This window comes from Chlamydomonas reinhardtii, chromosome 10 (genome assembly GCF_000002595.2).
Source record: "Chlamydomonas reinhardtii strain CC-503 cw92 mt+ chromosome 10, whole genome shotgun sequence".
NCBI lineage: Eukaryota > Viridiplantae > Chlorophyta > Chlorophyceae > Chlamydomonadales > Chlamydomonadaceae > Chlamydomonas > Chlamydomonas reinhardtii.
Genome location: NC_057013.1, coordinates 5,369,470 through 5,390,817, shown reverse-complemented (window position 1 = coordinate 5,390,817; position 21,348 = coordinate 5,369,470). Strand labels below are relative to the sequence as shown.

At 64.2% G+C, this 21,348-nt stretch overlaps 2 protein-coding genes across 4 annotated transcripts in view; both read right to left on the bottom strand.

The window, feature by feature from the left end:
• CHLRE_10g458350v5 (uncharacterized protein) overlaps nucleotides 1-17,081 on the bottom strand; it is a 59,292-nt gene extending 42,211 nt beyond the window's left edge. For 2 of the 3 annotated variants that reach the window (XM_043067105.1, XM_043067106.1), the window contains exons 1-47: nucleotides 16,853-17,081; nucleotides 16,379-16,475; nucleotides 16,091-16,152; nucleotides 15,758-15,846; nucleotides 15,454-15,625; nucleotides 15,176-15,260; nucleotides 14,945-15,024; nucleotides 14,515-14,802; nucleotides 14,290-14,345; nucleotides 14,143-14,194; nucleotides 13,881-13,995; nucleotides 13,465-13,720; nucleotides 13,145-13,345; nucleotides 12,604-12,621; nucleotides 12,324-12,520; nucleotides 12,179-12,215; nucleotides 11,968-12,037; nucleotides 11,795-11,846; nucleotides 11,581-11,656; nucleotides 11,181-11,405; nucleotides 10,712-10,985; nucleotides 10,163-10,511; nucleotides 9,753-9,972; nucleotides 9,266-9,565; nucleotides 9,024-9,117; nucleotides 8,650-8,876; nucleotides 8,323-8,476; nucleotides 8,045-8,124; nucleotides 7,479-7,677; nucleotides 7,172-7,256; nucleotides 6,824-6,960; nucleotides 6,456-6,652; nucleotides 6,095-6,232; nucleotides 5,806-5,931; nucleotides 5,198-5,567; nucleotides 4,862-5,051; nucleotides 3,762-4,716; nucleotides 2,942-3,579; nucleotides 2,662-2,811; nucleotides 2,365-2,522; nucleotides 1,894-2,238; nucleotides 1,721-1,778; nucleotides 1,236-1,592; nucleotides 932-1,035; nucleotides 591-829; nucleotides 305-461; nucleotides 15-121 (exon numbers count right to left, since the gene is read on the bottom strand). In XM_043067105.1, the coding sequence (XP_042920504.1) occupies nucleotides 15-121; nucleotides 305-461; nucleotides 591-829; nucleotides 932-1,035; nucleotides 1,236-1,592; nucleotides 1,721-1,778; nucleotides 1,894-2,238; nucleotides 2,365-2,522; nucleotides 2,662-2,811; nucleotides 2,942-3,579; nucleotides 3,762-4,716; nucleotides 4,862-5,051; nucleotides 5,198-5,567; nucleotides 5,806-5,931; nucleotides 6,095-6,232; nucleotides 6,456-6,652; nucleotides 6,824-6,960; nucleotides 7,172-7,256; nucleotides 7,479-7,677; nucleotides 8,045-8,124; nucleotides 8,323-8,476; nucleotides 8,650-8,876; nucleotides 9,024-9,117; nucleotides 9,266-9,565; nucleotides 9,753-9,972; nucleotides 10,163-10,511; nucleotides 10,712-10,985; nucleotides 11,181-11,405; nucleotides 11,581-11,656; nucleotides 11,795-11,846; nucleotides 11,968-12,037; nucleotides 12,179-12,215; nucleotides 12,324-12,520; nucleotides 12,604-12,621; nucleotides 13,145-13,345; nucleotides 13,465-13,720; nucleotides 13,881-13,995; nucleotides 14,143-14,194; nucleotides 14,290-14,345; nucleotides 14,515-14,802; nucleotides 14,945-15,024; nucleotides 15,176-15,260; nucleotides 15,454-15,625; nucleotides 15,758-15,846; nucleotides 16,091-16,152; nucleotides 16,379-16,475; nucleotides 16,853-16,943 (8,727 nt within the window). In that variant the 5' untranslated portion in view covers nucleotides 16,944-17,081. The remainder of the gene's footprint in view (nucleotides 1-14; nucleotides 122-304; nucleotides 462-590; nucleotides 830-931; nucleotides 1,036-1,235; nucleotides 1,593-1,720; nucleotides 1,779-1,893; nucleotides 2,239-2,364; nucleotides 2,523-2,661; nucleotides 2,812-2,941; nucleotides 3,580-3,761; nucleotides 4,717-4,861; nucleotides 5,052-5,197; nucleotides 5,568-5,805; nucleotides 5,932-6,094; nucleotides 6,233-6,455; nucleotides 6,653-6,823; nucleotides 6,961-7,171; nucleotides 7,257-7,478; nucleotides 7,678-8,044; nucleotides 8,125-8,322; nucleotides 8,477-8,649; nucleotides 8,877-9,023; nucleotides 9,118-9,265; nucleotides 9,566-9,752; nucleotides 9,973-10,162; nucleotides 10,512-10,711; nucleotides 10,986-11,180; nucleotides 11,406-11,580; nucleotides 11,657-11,794; nucleotides 11,847-11,967; nucleotides 12,038-12,178; nucleotides 12,216-12,323; nucleotides 12,521-12,603; nucleotides 12,622-13,144; nucleotides 13,346-13,464; nucleotides 13,721-13,880; nucleotides 13,996-14,142; nucleotides 14,195-14,289; nucleotides 14,346-14,514; nucleotides 14,803-14,944; nucleotides 15,025-15,175; nucleotides 15,261-15,453; nucleotides 15,626-15,757; nucleotides 15,847-16,090; nucleotides 16,153-16,378; nucleotides 16,476-16,852) is intronic. The other variant, XM_043067107.1, reaches the window with a different exon arrangement.
• A 425-nt stretch (nucleotides 17,082-17,506) lies between these two features.
• CHLRE_10g458300v5 (uncharacterized protein) lies at nucleotides 17,507-21,341 on the bottom strand. Its single transcript, XM_043067104.1, has 5 exons — nucleotides 21,075-21,341; nucleotides 20,885-20,989; nucleotides 20,571-20,707; nucleotides 19,106-20,406; nucleotides 17,507-18,923 (listed from the first exon to the last, which is right to left on the bottom strand). The coding sequence occupies exons 1-5, from the start codon at nucleotides 21,161-21,163 to the stop codon at nucleotides 18,312-18,314; spliced, it is 2,244 nt and encodes a 747-aa protein (XP_042920501.1). The 5' UTR covers nucleotides 21,164-21,341; the 3' UTR covers nucleotides 17,507-18,311.
• Between the last annotated feature and the right edge of the window lie 7 nt (nucleotides 21,342-21,348).

Below are 21,348 nucleotides of genomic sequence, written 5' to 3'. Positions count from 1 at the left end.
GCTCAACGTCGCACCTTGGAGCCAGCCGGGCATTCGTAGTGGTACGGCTGCTGCTGAGTGGTAGAGCCTGCTGGGCTGGCGGCAGGCAGGGCCGGCAGCTGCCCAACTGCTGGCAGTTGGCCTGCGGCGGTCGGTGGGGCAAGTCAGTCGCGTAGACATACACGGTGTTCATGCAAACAGTAGTCAACTGCTCGCGTCGGGTGCGTGGCACACACAAACTATCCGTCTTCATGCTTTCGTCCCCTCTGATCTCACACCCACACGATTTGCCAGCTAGCATACCCGCAAAGGATTTCCTGCGTACCTGCGTACGCCGTGGCCTCCAGCGTGGTGTCCGGAACGGGCGTGCACAGCAGCCGGAGCGACGTGAAGCCGTCACCCCCAGCCGCAGAGCGTACCAGCGTCACACCCGACGCGAATGTCAGCTGTGGGCACCGCTCGCCAAACACCGTGCCATCGACCTGTGGCAAACAAGAAGAGCGTAGAGGGCGGGAACGTGAGAATCAACTGGCGTAGGCAACAGTGTGTTTGCTGGAAGGCCGTGACTCCGCACAGTCCAGCCAGCACAGTCCAGCAGAATACGTACGTACCGCGGTAGTGCTGCCGTACAGGTTGTTGAGGCTGTAGTCAACCGTGTCGTAACACAGCACATCCAGCGAGGCAAGCAGCAGCGGTGCTACAGCCGTTGCGTCCCCGGCCGCGCTGGTGTTGCCGCCGGTGCGGCGGCCCACAACGGCGCTGACGCCGGCGGGGCAGGCGGCGGCGGTGAAGGCAACATACGTGGAGCTGCTGTTGTTGGCGGTGGCATTGTGCACGCGTGCGGATGCCTCTGCAATTTTATATTGGCACAATTGTTTAGCGTTATGCTTAGAAGGGCACAACATGAGATAAGCGCCTTGGCTGTGCCGGTTTTGCCCTGCATTGCTCTCACCTCGCAGGGCCAGCGCGGCTTCGCTGCACACCACCCCCAGGGAGTTGATCTGAGCCGAAGAGCCGCCGGAGCCGTCCTCCGCCGGTTCTACAGCAGCCATGTACCTGCAGCAGCGGCATGCGGTAATCGGCATACGGAACAGTGAGCTTGGGACGGTGCGCGGGTTGTGCGTGGTGCACGCGCTAGCGCCACGGCAGCAGTTTCCAAACGACGCAGTATATAGCACGCCAATGGCTGTCACAGCAAAGAGGCAGCAAGCATTGTAATTGGGCTACGCAGCGCAGCGCGCTGTGCCGGCACGTACCGTCCGTAGAGCGAAGTCAGGAACTGGCCCGGAGGGCACTGAAGCGCAACCACCTCCTGCTGCTGCTGGCCACTGCCGCTGCTATCGCTTGCCGTGAACGTTGCGATTGGGTTGGATGGGGTCGCCGGTGGGAGTGCCGGCGGCAGTCCCGCCAGCGTCAACCCGCAGCGGAAGGCCACACCGCTCAGGAGCCCCGTGTCGCTGGTTCCAGAGTCGGTTGAAGCGGCGGCTGGGGCAACCGCCCAACGGATTTCGGTTAGCACGGTGCCGGACGGGCAATCGTATGACCAGGACACACCGACCGCTGCGTCCTCAATCATGCGGCGGCGTTGGTGACTGCCGGTGTCGCCCCGGCAACTGTGCGGAGAACACGTAAGGGAGATCGCGTCTGGAATCATTGTATGCCTGAATCTCGCGCAACAACGTGCACTCGCTAAGTGAACTTCACGGCGGAGCATAACAAGCAGCACATCACGGGATCTCACCCGAGTGTCACACTGGTGATGTAGCCGGTGCTATCCGCCGTGGGGTAGTAGTACAAGCCTGCACGAGTGCATAACGTGGGTTGTTGCCATCAGCGGCCAGGTTCGCTTCACGGATGCTGCGGAGATAGATGGCAGTTGCAGCTCCTTTTCATTTTCCCATAACACCGCCTCACCGCTCACAGACGTGATGAAATCAGAGTTTGCGTTCCCGCAGGCGAGGGCATGGAACTGGTCGAATGGTCCGACTGTTGCAGGCACACCCGCAGTCAGGCTGCTGCTACTGCCCCTCATGCTACTGCTGCTGTTGGTAGCCGCAGCTGTGGCAGCATCCATGCACACGGCGCCAAGACCCGTGTACGGCGCATCCCCGGAGCTGCTGCTGCCGCTACGGGCGCTGCTGAAGACCAGGCGACTTATCAAGTAGCCAGGCGGGCACACGGTGGCTACTGCCGGCGCCGCCCCCATGTCGTTACCAAGGGAGCCGAACACGGGAGAGCAGCCGTTGCAGGCAGGAACACCTGTTTGTAAAGTAGGAGCGGAAGAAATTGTAATCATGATGCGTTAAGAAGAGCGACGCCATTGTGGGGGCATGTCGCACCCGTGGAGGGCACTGTAAGCCCTGTGTGTGTAACACGTACACGTACCGGAAGCGACTGGGGCTGGGGGTGACGGCGGCGCGGGGACCGGCGGCGGCGATGACGTGGGCGGCCGCGGCGCAGGGGGCCGAGGCGGCCGGGGAGGCGGGTTGGGCGGCGAGGGCGGAGCGTCCGGACGGTACGGCGCCGGCGGTGGTGTTGGCGGCCTGAGAGAGTGGGGCAACGGAAGGATACCAACTATCAGAACTTGGTGTACAGCTGACTCGGATGTTGAGCGCGCAGGGGACATTTGCAGCAGGGGCCGCACAGCAACCGTACGCTGGGTTCCGTAGAATCCGTACTCACGTGGGTGACGGCTGGGGAGGAAGCGGGCTGGGTGGCTTTGGAGAGGGCGGGGCCGGAGGCACGGGCGGCGGGCTGGGTGGGGTGGGGGGCTTGGGCGAGGGCGGCGGCACTGGCGGCGAACCTTGGGGCGGCGGAACGGGTGGGCTCGGCCTGTTGACGCGGGAAATGCAGGGAGGCCAAAGCGACATCATTAGCTACCAACGACAGGCACAGACCACTGCTGGCTTGAGCTTCATGCTCCATGCAATCGTTCAAAGACACCCGTACGTGCCCGGCATACCTTGGAGGCCGCGGCGGTGGCGGCGGGCGAGGCGGCGGGGACGGCGGTGGCGGCGGTGGGGGTGACGGGGGACTGGGCATGGAAGTGTTGTCATCGGCCTGCTGTAGCAGGGTGCGGCGCGGCTTTGGCAGCTGCACTCCGATTGCACGGTTGTGGCCACTGCCGCTTCCTCCGTTGCCACTGCCGCTGCCCTGGATGCTGCCCACGAGGCCGGTGCTGCCGATAATAACGGGATCGCCCTCCTCGTGCAGGCGGCGGCCTGAGGTTGCGGAGCCATTGCCACCGGTTGGGGCTGGCAGCGGAAGAGCAAGCAGCGGCACGGGCGGGCGCGGCGGCAGTGGCGCCGCGGGCGGCGCCGCCTGCTGCGCCGTTGGCAGCGCCGGCGCGGTCGCGCACAGCAGCTGCAGAGTCGCAAGGCTGATGGCGGAGCTGGCACCGTAGGCAGATGCGAAGGTCCCCTGGAGGCCGTAAGCGACCATGCCGGACGGGCAGGAGAAGGCGAAGGCGCCGCCCACGGCAGCGCAGGGACGCGGCAGATTGCGGCCGTCGCCAGCCGCCGCGTCAGCACTGCTCCCGTCACCAGCGGATGACGACGGCAGAAGCGGGATCGTTGCACCACTGGCGCAGGAGAGCACAGCCTGCGTGCAGGGCGTGGGTGGTACAGCGGTACTACGTTGCTGCAACGATGAGAACAGCGAGGAACCAAACGCGTTTTATGCACAACAGGCTTGACCAAGGCGCACCAGAAGGCGGCGGCAACCGGTTGTGTTACCGCAGCGCGTTATGGCATACGCATACACACACGCGCACACACACGCACCGTGCAGATGCCGGCGGCGTCAAAGGTCCCGCTAATTCCCACCACAGCCCCCGACGGGCCGCACGACTCTCGGTAGATGGACGCGGTGACGGCTGGCAGCGGCGGCAGCACAGCCCGCTGCTCTGCCGATTTCAGCATGTCGGTGGAGGCGGCAGGCCCCAAGTCGTCCCCAGTAGTGCTGTTGCTGCTCACGCTGCTGCTGCCGCCGCCACTGCCGCTGGCAGTGCCGCCGCCGCAAGACGTGCCGACGTCTGCAATGTATCCGGCAGCATCCAGAACAAGCGACACACTTGACAGGACTGGGAGAGCCGAGTCGAGCGCGCAGCGGAGAGAGAAGGCCAGATGCTGCTCGCCGTACTCCGTGACGGTGGTGCCACCGTAGCCGCCGTAACCGCCATGACTGCCGTACACGCCACCGCCACCGTAACCGCCGTAACCGCTCTCCTGCGGCGGCACTCCGGGGCTCAGTCGCCACGGTGCGGCGCGGGGCGCGGGAGGGTCAAGCCCTGGGACGGGCGTGGGCGCAGGGAAACCGAACATGGGACTAATCGCGGTGACTGGCGCTAGCGAGGCGCCGGCAGCAGTTGAGCTGCTGCCCGTGCCTGAAGCTGCAGCGTCCGTGCTGCTGTTGCTGGTGCTGCTGGCGTTTGATGCGGACGCAGCGACGGCTGCGATGTCGGCAACGGTGATGACGTCACCCATGAAGGCTGCCCCGCTGCGGAAACACACACGGTCAGCGGTAGTGTAGCTGTACGCATTGCTGCCGCTGGAGCTACTGCCGCTGCCGGAGCTGCTGCTGCCAGGACGCTGCGGGACGGTGGCACCGGCGGCTGTGGACCAGGGCTCTTGCAGCAGGAAACACGCATTGATGAGGTTGCTGCTGCTGCTGCTGCTGCTGCTGCTGCTGCTGCCAGTGCTGCTGGGGTAGCCAGGCAGATAGGAAAAGAAGACGCACCTGCACGCAGCAAATTTGTACAACAAAGCAGCACACAGGAATGCAAGCTTATACGTACATAGCCACGTACTGCAAATGCGAAGCCATGTAAAGTAACGAAACCAGGACATCACGCCTGTTTCCTGGCATTACACCTGTCGCTCACCGTTGTGCAACCATGCAGGCGGCCGCGCACTCGAGCTCCGAGCGCACCGACAGCGGGTTGCTACTGCCGCCAGCCGAGTCGCCAGGCGGCAGTAGCAGACCGGGCACGGGCATAGGCAGCGGTGCACCGCCGGGGCCGCTCGGGCGGGAGAGGCAGTAGAAGTCCGGAGTAAGGGACACCTCAGGCGGGCCTGCACATCGTTGATGCACACGGTGCGCGCGGGCAGGAATCGCATGAGAAGAATGTGTGATGCATAAACTGTTTCCTAGGCAGGCACCCCTTTACGCCGAGCTCCAGAAACTCGAGTTTCCAGCCCCCGACACGCTTGGCACGCACCATCCAGGCACACCACCGGCGCCAGCTCCAGACAGCTCAACGACCAGACGCCAGGCGACAGCAGCAAGTCCACAACGGGCGGCACACCCGCCAGCGGCGGCGCCTGTGGCGGCGGCGCGAAGCCGGCGGCAATCTGGTCCGCCTCCGGCGCATCAGGCGGCGCCACGGGAAGGCCGGGTGGCGGCAGCGCTGGCCGCAAGCCGGCAGGCTCAGGCTGCGGTGGCAGGCCGGCCGGACGGTCGGGGCCGAAGGGCGCCAGCGGCGGCGGCGTGGGCGGCGGCGGCGTGTTCGGAGGAGGAGGAGGCGGCGGCGACACACGCTGCGCACCGAGCGCCACCGACTCATTCCAGAAGCTGTACAGGCCGTCAATCTGTGGGCATGACGTATGAGCAGGGTTTCCGTAAGTGACACACTCTGGCTCGCTGCCAGCGCTCCCGTTGTCATAGCACGGCCGCCACCCGCCGGCACCGTCTCGTATCCATGTGGACCCACACCCTGAAGTCAGTTGAGCTCTAGAGCCCCCGCCCCCACGATGTACAGGGATTCGCGCCTGACGCAAGGCCTTACGATGCCTCCATTGAACTGGTGACTTTTCCCCCCATACATACCTGCAACGTGACGTTTGCGGACTGCGGCCCCGGCACCAACACCGCGCATGCCGCCTCCCCGAACTCGCCCTGCTCCCAGGCGTTCAGCAGCCCGTCGGAGGTCTGGGAGCCGTCGCTCCAGTACAGCTGCATGCATGCGCGGCAAAACACACAGGCGCAGCTGTAGTCAACATCGCACATATATCGCCGTAAATGAACGGCTCTGCATGTACGGCAGGTCGACACTGTCCCTACATGCAGGTTGACACTGTCCCCGCTCCCCGTCGTCTTCCGCATTTCCTGATCCCACCTCGCCATCGCCGTACGACCTCAGGCCCAGCCAGATGTACGGCGGCAGGCCCGCGCGGGTGCCGTAGCTTCCGCCGCTGGAGAAGCTGCCCAGCAGCTGCTGCCGGACCAGCGGGTCCGTCAGAGAGGGCAGCTCAGCCTGCGCGGAAGAGACAACATTGCGCAAGCGCCCTGGGGTCTCGAGTTATAACCAATTCAGTGAAGTTGCCGCTGCTGACAACGCGCATCCAAGTTTTTCCACCGCGCAAACGCACGGTACGTCTGCAAAACTCCAGCCGTACGAAAGGATAGCACGGGAAAAGACGGAAGCAGGCATTTGCATATTATCTACCAACAGCGCCCCCGTGGCTTTCGGACCTCACCCCCAGGCTACGGCACAGCTTCTGGCCCTCGGCCATAGTCATCATCATCGGCTGCTGTCCTCCGTCACTGCCTGCTGCCGCCGACGGGGGAAACACCAATAGCGAGGCGGTGGGGCCGGCGGACACGCGCCGGTAGCCGCCGGCTGCAGCCGTGGCGGCCGCGGTCAGGCCGCTGCCCTCCGTCACGCTGCGCGGACCTGTATGTCCACGCACGTGGCATCTCAGTAAGCATCACACGCTATCCAGCATCGGAAGGCAGGTATGGCATGGCGTTCACGTTAAAAGTGCGGATGCAGAGGCAGCGGTGATCGGGATGGTCACTGGAACTGAGCTCCGGAGCCCGCCGCCGCTTTCACCTCCTGACTTACGTGCGCACACGAAGGGCAGTGCCGTGGTGCAGCCGAGGTCGTACCACTGCGCCGCGGGCGACACCACCTGCCGCAGCCCCGCGCCACTGCCGCCGGCCAGACGCACCACCGCACCCAGGCAGTCCTCGCCGCCGAACCTGCATGCGTGTGCGCGTGAGTAGAGATAGAACGGACGAGAGGTTGGGAGCCGGGCCGTTCCCTTCATTTGGTGACCTGAGGATATCCTGGGAACCAGCTCAGAAACGAGCCGCACCATCATATCGTGACGCCTGTTCTCCGGTCGGGACATCATGCTGCAACACCCCGCTTTCTCGTGGGAATGGTGGACCCAACCCTGCCGGCGCCCACCTGCCGTCGGGCTGCCCGGCCGCCCAGGCGGTGTAGGTGAGGTCGGCACCAGCGCGGGACAGCCACACGAAGCGGCCTTCTTGAGCTGCGAGGAGCCGAGAGCGCGAACAAAAGGATACCAGCCTTTGTGTAATGGTATGGAATATCTTGAGCACATCCAACACAACAAAGTGTTGCCGTACAGGAGACAGCAAGGGTCCGTGCCTCAACCTTGCAACAGCAACGGCAGTCCGCTCATCAGCAGCCGATTCCAAAGCAAGCCACCCCCACCCGATAGCCCACAGGTCCGGCCAACCCTGCTGCCCACCTGCGTCGCTGCCGCCCAGCCACATCGCCACGTCCCGGCCGCTCCACAGGTCCTCCGCCCCCAGCTGGCCGCTAGCCGCCCAGCCCGCCAGCAGCCCATACACGGCGCCCGCCTCCGCGGCACTGGTCACCGCCGCCAGGTCGCCGCCGTCGCCAAACGCCGCGCAGTGGGCGCGGGCGTCGTCAAAGGTCTTGCGCACCTGCGGGTGCGGGCGGGTGCGGGCGGGTGCAGGGCGGGCGCGCGCGCACTGGAGCCGATGCATTGGCTTATACATGGTTACGGGCATGCGGTGGAGTCGGGGAGGGGGTCACGATGCCAGCGCTTTGACCACTCCGGTCCAACATTCTTGTCACGCAGCATGCCTCAGAGCATGCCTGCATCCGACCGCCTTACGAGTCTTGTACTATCCAACCGACCGCCGGCCTGCCCGCTCGCATCTCCCCCGCCCGCTGATGATGTTGGGACTTACGCGTTGGGCTCGGGCATACACCCCCACCCCCCAACCCCCATGCAGCGCTTCTGTTTCCTTACAGAATTGGTTCAGAGTTAACCCCCAACCCCCGCACCTGGAACAGGCTGTACTCGGTGTCTCCCAGAGTGGCCACCAGGTCGGGGGCACCCAGGTCCGTGGTGCCGGAGGCCGAGGCTGCAGGCACGCGGCGGCACAGGCAGCAGGCAGGCGGCAGGCGGAGGCTGAGACGAACACTATTGCGGGGCACGCGAACGCCCAGGAGACCCTGCTCAGCCCCAAACCCATTGCACTGTACCCATCACTATGCCTGGCCCGCACAATCTCTGCCCCACATGTTGGCCCACACGCGCAGGCAAGCCCGCAAGAGCGCACCCGTGTTGGGGCAGGAGGGGGGCGTGAAGTCAACGCAGGAGGCGGGGTCGGCGGCCGCCGCGGAGCCCAGCGCGCCCAGCAGCTGCCCGAATGAGTCGCCGTCCGCGTCCCACAGCCCCAGGCCGCCCAGGCAATGGATGCGAGCGAAGCAGGCCTGTGCGTGCAGTTTGCATGAGGAGTAGGGCGTTCGCATGGATGCCTGCCTATGTGCAAATGCGGGTGTGCGTGTGTGAGGCAGGTGTGTGCTTTTGCGTCTGCGCACGTATGTGTGTGCCTGTGCGGGTGTGCCAGCGCAGCGACGGAGGTCATGGCATGGTTTGACCGCACCTTGCTGCCCAGCGTGTATGCATCCTCCCAGTGGGCCCACTGGCTGCCGCCGCCATAGCTGTACGGTGAGTACACAGCAGCCGCAGCGGGGGCAAGCCGGGCGCCGCCGGCGCTGCCGCTGCTGCTACTGCCACTGCCCGCACTGCCGCCGGCCGGCAGTAGCAACCGCAGCTCGGCCTGGTCGAGAAGGCCCTCGGCGCCCAGGCAGGGGCCGGGTGAGCCGGGACCTGCAAGCACACGCACGCGGATGACACGTCAGCGCTAGCGGCAGTGTACACAACAACCTCAATGCACTTCTAGCAGTCTGTGTTTTAGCAGCGCCGAGGGCTTGCCGACCATTCCGCCATCCCAACAACACGCATCCCGCCACCCACCGCCAACCGCGCCGTCTCCGTCCAGCACGTAGGTCCGGGCCAGAGCGGAGGCAATCAGGTTGAGGCGCTGGGGCGGCACACCCGCCGCCAGCAGCTGCGACACGCCGGGTCAAGGTCGCGCAAAGCGATGGCTCAGTCATGGGGCGTCGGGGGCACGTGTCAGCACAAGCCAGACGGCGTGCCGCATAGGGGGAAAGGACCCACAGGATCCACATACGGCCTGCCATGCACCCAACTCGCACCTGATCAACCAGGCTGTTGACGCTCAGGCCGTACGCCTCCGTACAGTCGTACAGCGGCGTCTCAATGTACGGCGTGGCGCCCAGCACCTCGTCGCCACCCATGTCGAAGGCCTGGAAGTTGAAGAGGTCAACGTACGGCGCCAGCAGGTACCAGGGCAGCGCCAGCTGGGGAGACGAAGCGGGCGACAGCGCCAACGCGAGCAGCAGCGGCGCCCCGCTAGCTGCGCTGGTGTTGGTGTTGGTGCTGAGGCGGCGCAGGGAGAAGGACAGCGCCTGGACGAGGCTGGCATAGCCGGGCACCTGCAGCAGCGGCAGAGGGGGGCCGGGTGTTGCTCAGAGGTCCCAAAGAGGCCCAATAGACGAAATACGCATGTGCCTGGTCATTGCGCGTCCTGCCAGCAGCAAGTTAAGTATTACACACGCACATGCACCACACATGCACACCGACCGTTCGACCCTGCGCCTCCGAGTAAAGACACACACGTACCTGCTCCTCTGTGAGACCCGGCCAGTTGAGTTCCAGCCCATCGAGACCGTACGACTGCACGAACGCCGCCGCAGCAGCCGCGAAGCGCTCGATGGACTGCGGGTTGCGAACCAGCCGAGCAAACGCCGCGGCATCTTCCGGGCCGCTGCTACCGCTGCCGCTGTCTTCTCCACCGATGGCTGCCAGCACCTTGACGCCAGGGCTCAGGCGCCGCAACGACCTGTGGGCGAGAGGCGCAGCGCGGAGTGGATACATGCTGCAAATGCCGGTGCAGAGCGATGCGATACTGTAGCATAGACAGGCTTAGGGACCCCCCCCCCAGCAGACACCGCAAGCGGCCGCCAGCCCCTCTCTGAACCCATCTAGGTTACTTCAAGCTTCGTTGAGTTGACTGCCACCGCGCCACCCACCTGGCCAGATTCGCGAGCACGGGCCGGTCACGCGGCGCCGCCAGTGTCACATTCAGGCCGTCCGCATTCGGCCGCAGCCGCGAGAAGATGACGTGGCTGGCCCCCGAGCCCGCCAGCCGCTGCAGCACCTGCTGCTGCTGCTGGTCGGCTGTAGCAGCCGCGGCGCTGCTGCTGCTGCTGCTACTGCTGCCTGCGGTGGCAGTGGTGCTGCTGCCGGCGCTGCTACAGCCGGGGGTGGGGTCGAGGCGGCGGTTGGAGTAGTAGACCACCAGGCGAGAGGGCGCGCCGCAGCGGGCTTCCACGGGGGCGGCGGCGATTGGGGCCGGCGCAGCCAGCACCTTGGCACTGGCTGCAGAGCGGATGAGATATGGACATGCGGGATGGCTTCTAAGCGGTTGCGTGTTGGTGTGTTGTACGGATGTGAAGGGCATTCGCATGACAGGTAGAAACGCAACGGTTTAACCTGCAGTGCCACACGCAACCAGTGGCAGACACACACCAGGCTCCTTGTGCCTTCCTTTCGCATGAACAACTGTAATGCAGACTCACTCTGGTCAGTCTGGCCAAGCGCCAGGGCGGCGGCCAGCGGCACACTGCCGGTGGCGGCGCTGCCGTACGCCGCCGTGCTGACTGGCGGGCGGAATCCGGATCCGGTCGAGGTCAGGTAGTACGAGCCGTCAGCAGTTAGGACGAGCAGGTCGTCCCGGCCGTCCAGATCCACGTCGCGTACGGCAATCAGGGTGGGAGGGCCGGGCAGCACGCCCCACGCGCGCTCGTACCCAGCCACGTACACGTGCGCATCGGCGGAGCTGGCACAGGCCACCTGCGAGTGCAAGGCGGCAGCGTGTGAGCTGGTGTTGAAGGAGACATCATCAGGATACCTATCTACCGAACGGGCGAGGTTACGCAGGTGGCGGACAAGGCAGTTGCGTGTTGCCCCACGCCGCCTTTAATCCCCTTGCATTCAAGCCGTCCCTGCATTACGAACACACAGAGATATTAAAGCATGCCAACCCACCTGTGGCTCTGAGTCCGCGCCGCCGCCGCTGAAGCGGCCCAGCAGCACGGCCCAGGGGCTGCTGCAGGCGCCGCGCGGGAAGGATGCAGGGGCGGCCAGATGCCAGGTGAGGGGGCTGGGCGGCGAGGTGCCGACCAGCGTGAGGAACACTTCCTGGGGGCCGGAGGCGGCGGCAGTGGAGCTGGCACTGGACGCGGGGCCGGCGGTGAAGCGGTCCCGGTATACCTGTCAGGAGGCAGCCAGAACCCAGGGGCACCGGGTGAGCGTGTGTGTATTGTGGAAGGAGACCACTGCCGCAAGAGGCATCTCAACATCGCGACCCCCACATGCACATCCGGTGTCATGCAGAAGCTCCATTTGCGCACACGTTGCGCATACACACACGCATGCGCGCGCTCACCAGCGCCCAGTCGTTCAGCCCGTCGCCGTTGAAGTCGCCCGCCACGAAGAAACAGTCCTCGCCCAGGGAGACGCAGCTGGAGAAAGGGCGAGGGGGCCAGATGCGAGCACAAGCAAAGTTCATCGAATGAGCTGCTAGTCGAATTCATGTTTGCCTCAAGAGTCAAGTGCGTGGGGCTGTCGCTGCACAGCCCGTGCGTGGCTGCCGTACCCACCGAGCCGGCACAGTCGACAGCTCAAACCAAGTGATTCCGCCGCCGTCCGTGTCTGTGAAGGACGAGGGCGAGGGGAGGAGCAACGAGGAGTGCTCACTCGCCGTGCGAGCGAGGGAAACACATGGTGTGAGGGAGGTGGGACAGCAGCACTGACAGCTTCACTGCAGGCTCACCGTCCTGCAGCTCGTTGACCATGTTGGATGGGTAGTAGGACACGCGCAGAGTGTCTGCATCAAACACAACCTGCGCAGATACGTGAAAGCCCGGGTTCAGCGTCAGGGAGAGAAGAGACATGCCATTGGTAGCAGCAGGGCGGCAAACTCGGGCGGAGCATGCATTCCATCCCACACGCATGCAGCGGCGGCGGCTGATCCAGTCACTAACCATGTCTGCTGCATTGTCCCCAGTGACGTCGATGAACCTGTGTGGTAGGAAGGCTTTAGTGCTGATGTTCAGAAGCAAGCGAGGTTTCTGTTGCGGTCAGCAAGCAACCGGATAGACATGAATACGCAAAGTGGCAAAGGCTCACAGGTAGGAGCGACTGGTGGTGTTGCTCGTGTCGATGGTGTCGGCACCGCCAAGGCCACTTCCAGTGGCCGCTGGCGCGGTGGTGGCCGTGGATGAAGAAGATATAGATCCCGCGCCGGATGCGGCTCCCCCTGCGCCATTGGGAAGCAACCAGGTGGCAAGCGGGGCGAAGGAGCGAGCTCCGCTGGCAACGGCGACCTGCGAAAAGGAGCACCAGGGCGTGTCAACGAGCCGGACGAACGAGGCCAAGCCCGCGCAGCCAGCTCACTGCGTAAGCTTACATGGAGCTGCGCATTGGCCTTGCATTACGAGAAAGGGGAATTGCCACGCGTATCTGTCTCCGCGACCGTGCATCCTGGCTGCCTCGTCGGTTGTGGAACACCGCTGGGAGTCCTTCATGAAACTCTATTACGTCACTAACTGCTGCCGTAACCACAGTGAGAAGAATGATCGAGCGAGAGCTTGCCCTCCAGTTCCGGTGAGCCACGCGACGAGTTTTGGGCCAAACCGTCCTGTGGTATCAGGTATTCATAATCCTTGTTGCGTTGATAACAGCTTATGGCTAGCGACAGCACTTCTACGTCGGAACCGGAATGGAACTCGCAACTGTCGGTGCGAACAGCTCAGGAATTAGGAACAGATAAAAAGTTATCGACCGATATGTCCAAGAATGTCCAGCCAAATAAATGAATAGGCCCAACCTGAAGCTGCGCTTGCACAGCGGGCATGTCCGCTGTGCATGTCCGTGAAAGCCCGTGCCTGCTGCCAGTCGGTCCTGTTGCGTTCGTGGGAACCTCGACCGCACCCCCACTGCTCACTCACCAGCACGGCGTCGCTGGTCAGCGCCACCAGGTCATCTCGGCCGTCACCAGTCACGTCCGCAAGCAGGAGAGCGCCGGGTGCAGCGGGCAGCACGCCAAAGTCGATGTCGGCCTCAGACCCGAACGATGATGCCCAGGGGCGCCCGAACGCGGCGTGCCCTAGCAGCCGGCCGTCGGCGCCATAGCTCAGCAGCAGTGCATCCTGTACACATTACGTTCGGGAGCTTGTTGCAGGTGCGTAGTGGTAAGGCGCCAACGCAGGTGAAGGAAGGCAGATACACTGGACGCACACACTCGCGCACACGCACACGAAGCAAGTACCTGGGCGCGCGTGGCAGCGCCGGCGGAGAGGTCATCAAACTCGCCGACCAGCAGCGCCGTGGCCCCCGCAGCACTAGGCGCCAGGCCGGCAGCGGTGGACCAGGGGTCGGCACAGAGGGCCCGGGGCTCCACGTCGGACGCCAGCAATGGGGGCACGGCGTAGCAGCGCAGCACAGCGGCGGAGTCCGAGGGGGCGGAGCCGTTAGCGCAAGTGGCGGTGGGGTCGCCGGCGGCGCCGTTGGGGAGCGAGGCGCGGCTGCAAAGCGGGAACAGAGCGAGAGGGCAAGCGCAGGTCAGGCGGGGCGAGAAAGCGAGGCGCATGCTGTGCATGCCGTAATGCCATTGTACATTTGTACGGGGCGAAGGCACGCACAGTAACAGCATGAAAACTATTCTGCTGAAGCCTATGCTCGTACCACTGGGAAAGGCTCGTGGCGCCGGCGGGGCAGGAGGCCAGGCCGCCAGCCACCAGCGGTGGGGTGGCGGCGGGCACATCAAGGCCGCTGGCAGACAGGGTCTGGACCGTTGGACCTGGAATACGAGGGTGTGCGTGGGGTTCGCGTGAAGATGGGGGAGGTGTCCAGGCGCGTCACTGCGTGTGTAAGCGCATCGCATTCTGGGCGGCCCTGACTTGGTGGCACACGCACATGGACATGCACGCAGACGGTACACACGCACCCAGGTCAGGGGAGGTGAAGAATCCCAGCTGACGACAGGCGGTGAGCAGGGCCTGTGCAATACGGATTGAAAGGTAGGAGAGGGGTGTGTGGTTCGGTGGAGGCGGGGAGCCCAGCTTCATTGCAGCTCCTGACGAAACGAGCTCACCGATGTGTCGATTCCGGAAGCGCACACAGAACCCCACATGCCGCCCTTGTAGAGCTCTGCGTAACGCAAGCACGTGAAGATAGTTGCGCGTGAAGGAACTTAACCAAAACCAAAGGCGCAGTATACAGCCCGCTAAGAGCGCCTACATAACCACTGTCGCTGAAGGCCGCCAAGAAATTATGCATCCCCAGTGCACCCTAGCAACCACCCGCACGCACGACGCACCCAGGCGGCCCTCCGAGGGGTGCTCTCCGTCCACAAGGCGCGCCGCGTACTCCGGCTCGCGGCACTGCACACCCACAAACGCCGGCCGAGGCGCTGCGCCCGCCGCAGCGGCGGCGGCCGCGGCCGAAGCGGCGGCGGCGAGGTCGGCGGCGCTGACGCTGCGGTCGCAGGCGGCGACGCTGGCCTCATCGCCAGTGCACTGCAGGCCGTCAATGAGCACTGTGGCCGTGGAGGCGGTCGGGCTGCCGTAACGTGCAGCGGCGGCGGCGCCGGTCAGGACGGTGGCCCCTGTACGTTTGTTGGTTGAATGACATGTCCGCGATTTAGCAGCCCGGCGAGTGTACGTATCAGGTGTGGTGCTCTGCATCTGGCTCATGATTGTCCAGTGAAGTGTGCGGGGCATGAAATGGTCGCGCACGCGCCCACGTACCGCCGGAGGGCAGGCCCAGCTGCCGGCAGACGACGGCTGCGTCCGACGTGTCAAAGGACTTGGAGCCGACTGGGCCCCACCTGGTTGCGCGCAAAGCGAGGCAGCGGCGTGGTGTCCGGTTAGCAGACGTGATGTTGGGATGCAACAAGCTGGTTGGAAAACGGTACACTAGCAAGGATTGAGATGATGAGTACGGCAGGGAAGCCCTGGGCAGGGCTGCAGCACGCTCACCCGTGGTAGAGCCACACCTCCACTCGGCCCTCCGTCACGCCGAAACCGCTGTTGCCGTTGTTCACAAGGCGCAGGGTGTAGTCGGCTGCGGAGGCGGCAGGGTGGTGAGTCGAGGATACTGAGCAGGCACGCCAATGCAACCATAGCCCTTTGATGCCGCCCAAGATTCAAGCGCAGCAGGGGTCAAATCTCGCAACCAGTCGAGTGTCTCAAGCAAACCAAAGGCCCCACATATAAACACAACACCAAAGTGAGAAAGCCCCAGAAGGGCAACCCACCGGGGTAGCAGCGCACGCCGACTGCCTGCGCTCGGTTGCACAGCGCCACCGCTGCGGCGCCGTCTCCGCCGCTCTCAGCTGTGTCCAGGGTGCACGAGTCCAGGCTGGTCTCACGGCCGCGGCAGCGCAGGCGGGCCAAGGTGATGGGCGGGTAGTTGGTGTTGAGATACGCCTGTCGGGGACGGAATGGGCCGAGCGGGATTTGAAGCAGCGGCACCGGGTGATGAGGAAGGCCGACCCACATCAGCAACCTGTGTCAACCTGATCCCCACACAAATCCAATCATGCAGCACGTGGCACATACCAGTATGTCTGCGTCGGAGGCCGCCGCGCCCCCGGCCCACGGCCCCTCCTTGCCGTACACACGCCATGCTTCAAACACAGCCGTGGCGGCTGTGGCACGCAGGTCAGTGCATTGAGTGGGCTCAGTGCTATGCGGCCAGCAGCATGAAATTCAGGCGCTCTCGCAACGCAGTCATACATGCGTAGGACGCTCAAGACGCAAGCAGACTTGCGGAGTCATCTGGGTTAGCAGGCAGTCGATTGCCCGGCGCCACCGTGGATCAGCAGGCACCAGAAACCCCTAGCGGTGTCAAGCCCAGTCCAGCCCATCCAGCCACACAGCCCGTTCACGTACAGGCAGTAGGTAGGCCCAGCTGTCGGCAGATGACTGAAGCATCGCGGTCGTCAAACAGTGAGCTGCAGGAGCGGTGCATAGGCTCGGTGACAGGTGGGTGATGGGGGCGGCATGGGATTGTATTTGCCTTATGCAAGCACTGATGCGTCAGCGGAGCAGGTGTGTAAAGAGCGTCACAATAGATGGTGAACTAACGCTTGTCGGAGGCGCCATGTCGCATGCCAGTGCCGCGCGCTCGATGTGGGTTGTGGCAGGTCTGGTCTGTCAAACACACACACCAGCACGTGCCTGCAGATCTGGCCGGAGGTGGGGCTCGTGACTTCCACACGCCCCTCATACACTACTGCCGCATCCGCCGGGGCAAAATCATTGACCAGCTTCACGTCTGCAGGTTGGGTTGAGCGTTGGACGAGGCATGTATATGTGGGGTGTCAAAAACCGGGGAAGCGGGAGCATTCGGTGACGGGCAGAGGAGTGGCGGAGCCGAGCTCGTCAAGCATAGGAGGCCCGCTTTGCAGCGCGAAATGCATAGCAACCAGGACCCCGCGCATCGCTTGTCTATCCTACAGAGCTTGGTACTTTTGTTCAAGGACCCTGCCGGCATTTCAGGTGCGAGGAGGCCTCGCCCAGCCGAAAGCGCGCCACGCAAAGCAGTTAGCATACAGGCGTGCTTCGAGGCCCCGTTCCCATTAATGTTCTAACGAAAGATGTATCATGCACCATGGACGTAACCCACCTCACAGGGCCCGAGAAAGAACCTACCGATGCATGCCGCGAAGGGCGCCAGCGTAAGCAGAATCACGAGCACCGCGTTGCTCCTAGCCGCCATAATCGCTCCAGCATATCGTATCATTGCATTCGAGGCTAGCCTCGACGGCCTCGCGTGCAGGCAGTTCGACCCGTCTTCACTGCAGACCAGGCATATCGAGCATCATCGAGTGCTGCAAAGCGCACGCGTATGCACACCGCCAGGTGAAGTAACTAGCAACCCGTTTTGTAGGGCGGGATTTCCATGATGAAAATCTGACTGCATGCGACTTCCCGCCAACCGTCGTTAAGGTCGGTTAGCATACTCGCGGTTACGCGCTCGCCGCGAGAAAGAGGCGCTGCTGAGCCGGCGGACTTTTCGCAGTTCTCGCTTCCCATCCCGTAGAGTTACAACCGCCATCGTTAGCGATAGGTCTTTGCTGCCATCCGTGGGACAGTGGTGCCTTCTGGCGTAAGAGAGTGTTTGTACCGTGGGCGGGCCTCGGGCACATGTTTCAGGCACACGTGTGTACGGACTCTGGCAGCTGGATGGTCAAGGGCTTGCAGCAACTCCTTCGGGTGGCGGGGGGGGCGGCTTGTAAGGCTTTCTCCGCTTTCCTTTGAGAGCGGCAGAGCGCTAGGTCAGAGCGCTATGCCGCTTTGTCAACAGTTAGCCTTGCTTTACATGTAGCAGCCGTCGCAACATGGTTACGGGCCACCACCACACCGCGGTCACTGCCACTCAATCACACACACACACACACACACACACACACACACACACACACACACACACACACACACACACACACACACACACACACACAGACACACACACACACACACACACATGTTGCGTGCATACACGGCCGTTCTTTGCGCCTTTCCTTCGCCTCTTACGTGATCTTTGATACGAAGTATCCAGGAGTCAGGGGCTCCAAGGAGCGCCGTCCTCATGCAAGTGGCTGCGCACGCATAGACACGCCGCGCGCAACCACCCAGCAGAAGTGCTTTGAAGTGCTCCTTGATACCGTCCATCTACACGGCACTCCTTTGTCATGCACCCCAGGGCGTTCCATTCACAACCAAGTCTTATGTGTTGTTCACGTATCCTTGGTGCTCGCGTTGTCTGTGGCCCCCGGTGTGTATTGCACATGCGTTTATTCGTCGTCCGTGCAGTTCAAGAACCCCCAGTCGCATTGCATCCGCCGGCTCTGCTAGGCATACTTGGCAGTACCGTCCGCCCACGTTGTCAGCCCCCCACTACCACATACAGCTCTCCCACACTACAGTCACACGGCAATCATCGATAACCAGTACCTTGTCGAGGTAGACCACTACTTGCAGTGGCACATGAATACGAACGATGCATCACTACTCAGTGTCCGCATCAATACCCCTCCCGTACACATGTACAGCCACGAGAACAACAAACGCACGCCAGCCCTCCACGTGTTCGGATGCGCAAAATGAGCTACAGCCGGCCTCCAATCGCCCGCTGCTTCTGTTGCTGCTGCTGCCGCTCCCACAGCACACGCATGGCCTTCTGGTGCGACCGCGCCACGTGACTCATTGCGGCTGCCGCATCGTCGTACGACGTATAACTGCGGCCGTGCATGTGCACGGACACGGCGTGCCGTACCAGCCACTCACATATCGCCTGATCCTCGTCGCCGCTGTCCGCGCCGCCGCGGCCTCCGCTGCCGCGGCTGCTGCTGCCGGCGCCACCGCCGTCCATGGACCACACCAACTCGCTGTAGTGTTGCTTCACACCGCGCAGCTGCTGCGCCATTGGCGTGACTCCATGAACACCGCTATTGGCGCTGTCAGCCCCTTCGCCGCTGCTGCCGCCGCTTCCGCTCTCGCCCTCGTCCTCGCTCTGGTCAGCCTGGCTGTCCCTTACTAGCTGCCGCCGCGCCTGCTTGCGCGCGGCTCCCTTGCCCTCGCCGTCGCCCTTCTCCCCATCCTCGTCTTCCGCATCGGCGGTGCTGTCAGCGACAGCCGCTGCCGCCGCGGCCGCGATCTCACGCGCTTCCTTGCCACACTTGACACGGCCGGCGACAAAGGCAAGCGGGTCGTGCACAACCTGTTGGAAATGGATGGTGGGTCGGGGTCTCATGAGTACAGTTGGACACCAAGATCAAATGCGCGCCCCGTGTCATCAACTAACGCCGCCATGCCTTGCACCCGGCCGTCTGCCAACAACACCTCCGCCAAGCGGCCCACGCCCCAATCCTAGCCCTCGCCCTCGCCCTCTCACCCCCTCACCTTGGAGTAAACGGGGTTGTCAAACACCATGTAGCGGGGGTCAGCCCAGCTGCCGCCCTGCAACACCGCGTTGCCCGGGTGCGTGAACATGAAGCCCCCGCCGCCCCCGCCGCCCTCCCCTGCTCCACTGCTACCGCCGCTGCTACTGCCAGTACCGCTGCCACTGCTAGTGCTACCGCCAGCGGCGCCGCTTGCGCTGGTGCCGGCAGGCGGCGCCGGGGCGCGCATGAGGCACATGGCCAAATTCATGTCGCACGAGTGCACGTGCGTGCTCCGCGCGCACTCCTCCACCGGGCCGCCTGTGGTGGCCTGCAGCAAGCCCAGGCTCAGCACCACCCCCGCCCCGCCGTGCGCCCAGCTGTGGCGGCACCAGGTGCTGTTGCCTCTGAAGCCGCCCGACTTGAACACAAGCGACCGCCCGCACAGCTCCTGCCCGCGGCCGGTGCCGCGGCACAGCCGCGCGCGGTGCAGGCAGCCGCCAGCCGGGCGGCAGGGGCAGCCCGGCGGCGGGATGGGGTTGTCTGTAGGCAGCGGCTGCCGAGGCGGGTGAGGCGGCTTGGCGGCGGTGCCAGCCGCTGCACCAGATCCAGATCCCGCAACGGTTGCGACTGGGCCGTAGTACGCGAGAGGTAGCAGCGCTGACACGTTGGCAGGCGCCAGCTTTGGTGAGCCCTGCCGCTGCCACTGCTGCAGCAGCCGAGCCACGGTAGGCCACGGCAGCCGCCCCGGCCCCGCGGCATGGCCCTGGCCGTGGCTCTGGCTCTGTCCCTGTCCTTGGCCCTGCGGCTGCGCCGGCCCCTGCCCCCGGCCCTGCCCCGCCCCGCTCTTTAGCAGCTGGCTGACGCGGACGCCGGCGTCGGGAGGGCTCCCCATCTGCTCCTCCGATTCCTGATCATCCAGCAGCGACCGCCCCGCGCCGCCCGCCCACTGCCGCCGCCGCCTCCGACGCCCACCCAAGCGCCCCGGCACCGCGCTCCTGCCGGCTGCGCCAGCAGCATCACCTGCAGCCGCTGCCTCCTCACCAGTGCCGTTGACCAGCGCCGGCCGCAGCCGGCCCCAGCCCCACCCATCCAACTCGGTCGGGTCCCATCCCGCCGCCTCCGCTGGTGTTATGTAGGCCGGCCCGCGCTCCAGCAGCTGCTCCTTCCGCCTGGCTTGCAGCGTGTCGGGCCAATGGCAGGGGCTGCACACAGCGGCGAAGGGCGATGGCACGAAGAAGCCGCGGGGGTTGTGGTCGCCCAGGTGGTCGCTGATGGCGTAGGGCAGCGCGGGGTCGTAGCCGTGAAGCAGCCGCTTGATGCCTGTTGGTGTGAGATGAGGGGGTGGAGGTGAGAGGTGAAGTGGGTGAGTTGGGGTGGGCGTGCTTTGGGAGGATGGGACGGGGCTACGCACGCCCCGTCCCGATGTGCACAAGCTACCCCCCGCCCGCCCCCATCGCGGCCTTGCGCGGTCCTTCGGCACGCACCCAGCATGAACCAGAGCGTGTCGTCGTCCCCTAGCAGCATCCACTTGTAGGTTGGGCCGTAGTGCCGGTGCGCCATGAAGGGAGCCGCCTGCCAGCGCGTGTCGCCAGGCTTGTTGGCATCCGGGCCGCTGGTGTTCCTACGTAATGCAGACATGACGGCACCCGTGCGAACGGCTGTGTTAGCTATGTGCAACACTTGTGTCTGTATGGGGGCAACGGTAGGTGGATTGCAGCTTCCATTGGGGCGGGGAAGGAGGGAAGACGGCTGGTTCGTGGAAGGGGCTTGCGTGCTACAGGCTCTAGTCCATACAAACCTGTTGGGGAAGAAGGCATACGTCTCGTTATGCGCATTGCCCCGCACGTTCAGCTCTTCGGCACGCGTTGCGTCGTCAAGCGCGATGTACGTGCGTATGCCGACCCTGCACGGTGTGGCGCGGACGACTGGAAGTGAGTACATCTTCGATGGCGCCAGGCTGACCGGACTCCCGGACCGGGAGGCCGTACCTTAGCGGACGACTCGCCAATGCCAGTTTGAAGCGCTGCTGGTCAGTGTTGATGACTATGACAAAGTCTTCGGGCTTGAACAGCGCCATATGCGCGGCTGACGCGCATAGCTTGCTGTTAATGCCGCCGCTAAGTGCTTGCAACAACGCCACGATGCAGCACGTAATTACATGTCGCAGCATTGCGCCGGGAGGTGTACCGTTGTCAAAAAGTTTGCCGCTTAAAGTCCTTTGCTACGCGCCTGAGCCGTTTGTCAGTGCGTTGAGCCATATTT

Bases quoted from the DNA above. Each gene is read 5' to 3' on its own strand.
- CHLRE_10g458300v5 (XM_043067104.1), bottom strand. From the start codon at position 21,163: ATGGCGCTGTTCAAGCCCGAAGACTTTGTCATAGTCATCAACACTGAC. The intron at 20,990-21,074 runs GTACGGCCTCCC...CACACCGTGCAG, and splicing joins TTGGCGAGTCGTCCGCTAAG to GGTCGGCATACGCACGTACA. The intron at 20,407-20,570 runs GTGCGTGCCGAA...TCACACCAACAG, and splicing joins CACGCTCTGGTTCATGCTGG to GCATCAAGCGGCTGCTTCAC.